The sequence below is a fragment of the Gossypium hirsutum genome, chromosome A05 (genome assembly GCF_007990345.1).
Source record: "Gossypium hirsutum isolate 1008001.06 chromosome A05, Gossypium_hirsutum_v2.1, whole genome shotgun sequence".
In the NCBI taxonomy this organism is placed as follows: Eukaryota; Viridiplantae; Streptophyta; class Magnoliopsida; order Malvales; family Malvaceae; genus Gossypium; species Gossypium hirsutum.
Window position 1 is genome coordinate 76,640,908 of NC_053428.1, and position 5,416 is coordinate 76,646,323.

At 28.6% G+C, this 5,416-nt stretch overlaps 1 protein-coding gene across 1 annotated transcript; it reads right to left on the reverse strand.

The window, feature by feature from the left end:
- Nucleotides 1–2,308: 2,308 nt before the first annotated feature.
- On the reverse strand, nucleotides 2,309–5,195 carry LOC107959990 (uncharacterized). The gene is made up of 3 exons (XM_016896183.2): nucleotides 4,900–5,195; nucleotides 3,460–3,530; nucleotides 2,309–2,963 (listed from the first exon to the last, which is right to left on the reverse strand). The coding sequence occupies exons 1-3, from the start codon at nucleotides 5,044–5,046 to the stop codon at nucleotides 2,417–2,419; spliced, it is 765 nt and encodes a 254-aa protein (XP_016751672.1). The 5' UTR covers nucleotides 5,047–5,195; the 3' UTR covers nucleotides 2,309–2,416.
- Between the last annotated feature and the right edge of the window lie 221 nt (nucleotides 5,196–5,416).

Consider the following 5,416-nt stretch of genomic DNA (forward strand, 5'->3'; position numbering starts at 1 on the left):
ATCAAAATACTAACATGTCATGCATGGGTCAAATTTTCAAACATAAACCCTAGCTCAAACTAATGGTAGAAATGAGAAGATAATGTTCCCGAGACTTAAAAATGCATAGAACGTTAAAAACGGGACTTGGGAGTACTTACTATTGAGCATGGAAGCTTGAAAACCCTAACCATGGCTTCCCTCTTGCTACATTCGGCCATGAGGAAGAAGGATGAGCAAATTTTTGTTTTGTTTTCCCTTTTTTAATTCATTTAATTACTAAATGACTAAAATACCCTTATTGCCTTTCTTTGAAATTTTACCTAACCATGTCCATTTTTGTCCAAATTTTTATAACTTGGTCAAATTACTCTTTAAGGACCTCTAATTAATAATTCAATTCAATTTCATGCTTGAAGCTTCTAGAACTCAAGTTTTACAATTTATTCAATTTAGTCCTTAAAGCCAAATTAAGCACTTTAGACATAAAATTTCCTCATGAAAGTTTTACACAAACATATAAACATATCATAGGCATTATAATAATCATAAAATAATTATTTCCAATTCAGATTTGTGGTCTCGAAATCACTGTTCCAACTAGGCCCTAATTCGGGATGTTACAAACATGGTCAAATTATGCTATTAGACCATTTTTTTACATAATTTGTGGATTTAGCATTTTTATTTTAATTTCATCAAATTTGGTCTTTGTGTTTTCAAATTTTTGAAAATTTAGCCCTGAACAAACAGTAACAATCAAATTTGTTTGGTTAAATTCTACTATCAGCCCTATTGTATGTGTGAAGTTAGAGATTTAGCCCATATGCTCCAACTATATCATTCTTAGTCATTATATTTTTTAGATTTCAAAATTTTAGTCTTAATGTAAATGACAAAGTTAAATCTATTATTAGCTGGGTTTTTTGTACGTAATATATAGAAATGGCAAGCTGACATGATATTACACATGCGATAATATGTTTGACGCATCAAATTTTGAAAATAATAGAACTTAATAAATTTAACAGTTATCATTTCGTCGGGACTAAAATTTTAAAATGAATAAATTAAAGTACAAATACTAAACCTACAACTTATTTAAAGTACAGGGTGTAATAGCATAATTTGACAAAAAAATTAATATTAGTGAATTAAAATTTGAAGATGTGTTATTCAAAGAAAAAAAAATCCCTGTGATTGTATGGGTTACATTTGGGAGGCTAAAGCTTGGAAAATAAATGATGACGACTTTGGCAAAGTTATTGGTTAACCACATCAAATCTTATTTGTTTGAAATAACACATCTTTCATAAATTCTTTTTAATGTTTGAGAAGCAATCGGATCCAACACAAATAATATGAATTTATATATTATCATGAATTAGATAATTTTTTTTAATCAAAGCATAAAATTAAAAGTTAATATAAATCCAAACAAATGTAATTACAATAAATATATTACTTATGGTTTAAACTTAGCTTTCTCTTCTAAATTTCTTGTTGCCACCACTGCCTCTCCCATTTCCGACCCATCCTTCTTAGAGCTTCTTGGATTTAGATCATGGTATCATAATGTGGGTTAATTTTTTTTTAAGTAAAAATATAATTTCTATAAAAAATTTGTAAGGTTTTAGGTATAAAAATATAAAAGCAACTTTTGTAAAAATATTTTTTAAATAAGTTGGTATCTAGTTGACATATAACATTAACTCAATTTTGAGTTTTAAATATACTAAATTATGTCACAACCATAATGTTAGTGAAATAAATTATATAACAAATATATGTATAAAAATTTGATAAAAATAAAATAAACTTTTAATTGAAATGGTAACGTTGAGACATTAAAAACCATCATGTCTTAAGTTTATGTGTGTTTATTTTTGTAAATTTCATATAAAAATATAAAAAAAGGTAAAAAAACTCTTATAATAATATTTGTTACTTTATAAAAATAATGAGTTTTTAGTAATTTTCTAATAAATTTGAGATTCAATTGATGTGTGATAATTAACTTAATCAAATATTTAGATTATGCATGTTTATGCTTTTTGTATGTTTTGGCCTTCATTTTGATTAAAAAACAAAGTTGAGTTGTTAGTGTTGATTGTTGAATCGAGGTCATGGCAGGGAGGAGTTAGGCATTTCATTTATTTTCAAAATTGAGTTCATGACAAGTAAAATTATATTGAAGTTGGGTGGTTCAGAAATGAAAAAAAAAATCTACTATTTGGAGTCGAGGTTGGTGAGAACAAAAAACCAACCAGCCTCACCCACTGCGTTGCCATCTCTATTCATACTTTGATTGGAAGTGATCATCTATGTATAGGAACTAGAATGAAGCAACTCAATTGGAAGTAAAAAAAGATGAAGTTGAAAAGCTAATAGCAACAATTCTATAGATAATGCCAATCACATAAGACATACATATAGATCAAAGGGAATTGCCCCATAAGAATGCCTCCTCCCTAGCTCTTATGATTGCCATCATCTCTCCTTGAAACAAGTCGTTTCCAGGTACATTCTGGACATTGCTATTGGTTCGTTTAATCCGCTCGCTAAGCACGAATCTGCACACCGGACATTGTCCGTGACTCTTCACCCATGGGAGGATACAATGCTCGTGGAACATATGCTCGCATGGAGTGACCATCACTTGCTCTCTAGCCTCGAAATCTTCCAAGCAAACTGCACATCTTTTCCCATCTTCATCTATCTCCATTTTCTTCTCATTGCCCTGTTTTTTACCTCTATAGTACGAATTCAATCTCTTTGTCATCTGCTTGGGGATTGGATTATAAATTTCTTTCTTCAGCTTTCTTACAACATCATTTTGCTCGTCTTCGTTCGATCTCAAACTCTCTTGTCGAGTTGGGGTCCTTGGAAGGGGCCCTGAAAATCTCGGGTTAACCGCTCTTGCTGGAAATGTGTCTACCCATGCAATTTCTACCGGAGTAGTAGCAGGTTGATAATCTGAGAAACTACAATAAAATGTTTTTCTAAGCATTTACATTTGATGCACTAATTCTATACACCGTCATAATATAAGATTATTTAATGTAGTGATAATGCATAAATAGTAGTCATCAAATATAATTTTTTTTAAATATAAAGAAATAAAAAATCGAAATGAATGAATTAGATGATGCATGCAGATGCTACCTCTAGCCGTCAAAATTGAACTCTTCTTTTCTCCGCTTACAAAAAATTTAGATTATCCCTTAAACTATAATACTTTTTATAGTCAAATAAGCCAAATAAATCTTTGATCCTTAACTTTTACCCAAAAAAGGCTTTTAACATACAACTCTTGACATAAAATAACATTTAAGGACTAGATTAAACATAAATCAAAAGAAAAAAAAACTTATTTAGGTAGAATAAAAGTATAAAATCTTATTTAACAAAATTAAATTAGTTCAAGGGCTCTTTTAACAATTTAGCCATTAATAATTCATCGAAATTCAAGTAAATTACCCTGAAATGCCAAAGGGTGATTCTAGGCCTAGCAATCGCCATGGATCATCCCTCGAACCTCTAACAGGGTCCTGAAAGTACACGAATTGATAACCGGTAAGCTCATGCACCAAAGGGGATAATAACTAAAAATTAGTTGCTTCATAAACAAGCAAAAAAAAAAAAAAAAGCGCAGTTTCCAGAAAATCTTCCTATTCATTTCTTATTTCTTTTCTCTTACCTGTTATTGGTATGTATCGATATGTTTAAATGTATCATTGTAAATTTATTGATATTTTTATATATTATTTTTATAACTATTTTTTCTTTCCAAGAAGGTTTAAAATAATACAAGTGTTCTTTTTTTATTATTTCATTACATCCTAAAAATATATGACATTTTCCTAAATCCTTTTTAATTTTTTTTTAACTCTAGTAAGATGGACAAGATAATAATCCATTTTATATATTTATAGTCTAAGCTTTAATTCCATAATGAAATATATATGATATATACAAGAAATTATAACTAAATTACATATATAATTATGTTTTATGCAAATATAAATTTTAAAATTATTATTTAGATTCAAATCTTTTAAATATAACTAGGTTATAATATACATGTAAAAAAATTATTTAACAAACATATTTATAAAAAAACTGACTTAAATATTACATGAAGCTTAAGTTGAAATCATAAAAGCATTGAAAATTATGGTGTTTCGAGTTTAAATCCTATAAAATGCATTTTTCGAGATTTCACATTATTTAAAATGACAAAAGTATTCTCAAGCAATCTTTATTATTTTGTAAAAGAAAAGGTATTTAGTAATTGCTCAATTGAGTTAAGACTAGATCGAAGTGTGACACCAACTCAATATACGAATCAATAAAACAAAAATAAATTAACATTTAGTTAAAATATCCAAATCTTATATGAAACGGTATAGGGGTATTGGGGGTAAAAGTATTATAGAGGACCCTGTATTGGGAGTAAGGTAATGTTTTCTCCCCTTTACTCAAAAAATAAGCAAATGGTCTTATATGTTAGATTAAAGAGTAAATTAGCCATTTCTGTTAAAATTTCATCCATTTCTACTGTTAAAAACTAGCGTGACTAATAGAATAATCAAACAGTTACACATGGTGTCAAGTGATATGCCATATTTATGATGTATAATAATTAGTTTTTAACAGTAAAAATGGATAGAATTTTTAACAGAATGATTAATTTTAACTATTTTTAAGTAAAGATCGTGAAATGCAATCCAACTCTTAATATAAGGATCTCTATTATACTTTTACCGCTTATTGAACAAAAAATATAGCTCAAACATATTAAAATTTTGATTGAAATGAAACTTATACAACTTAATATCAGTTTAGACTTAAAAAGATATGTACTAATTGAAATTGATACGATATTGACAACCAAAGAAACAAGAAAAGTATACATACAGTGGTGGGTTGAAAGGAAAAGGAGTGACGAAAAATGGGTTGGACGGTGTTAGAATCATAGCTGACGGGGTAAGAAGGGTAGCCGCGGTAGGCATTTGCAGGGCGCCATGTCGGCAAAAACGGTGTGTTGTTGTTGTTGTTGTTCATTATGTCTCCGCTTGCTTCCTGATGATGAGCTACCAAAACTATGATCTTGAATTTAATAAATGGGGTATGATTTTATAGCAAATATTAAATAATGAATATGTCCTTGTTTCATCTCAATGCTTTACTTTACTTTCATTTTCTTAGAATATGATGTAAAGCATGATTCTTCCTCCATTTTATAGATGCTTGCCTCCTACTCACGCTTAAGGTTACTCAAAGTTTCATCACTTATTAAGAAAGGAATCCAATTCTAGTAATCTCACTATACAACCCGTCCAAATGACTAGTTTCACTGTTAAAAAACAATAAAAAATTTATTTAAATTTATTTATAAAAATATATAAATATTAAAATTATATTTATGTATTTT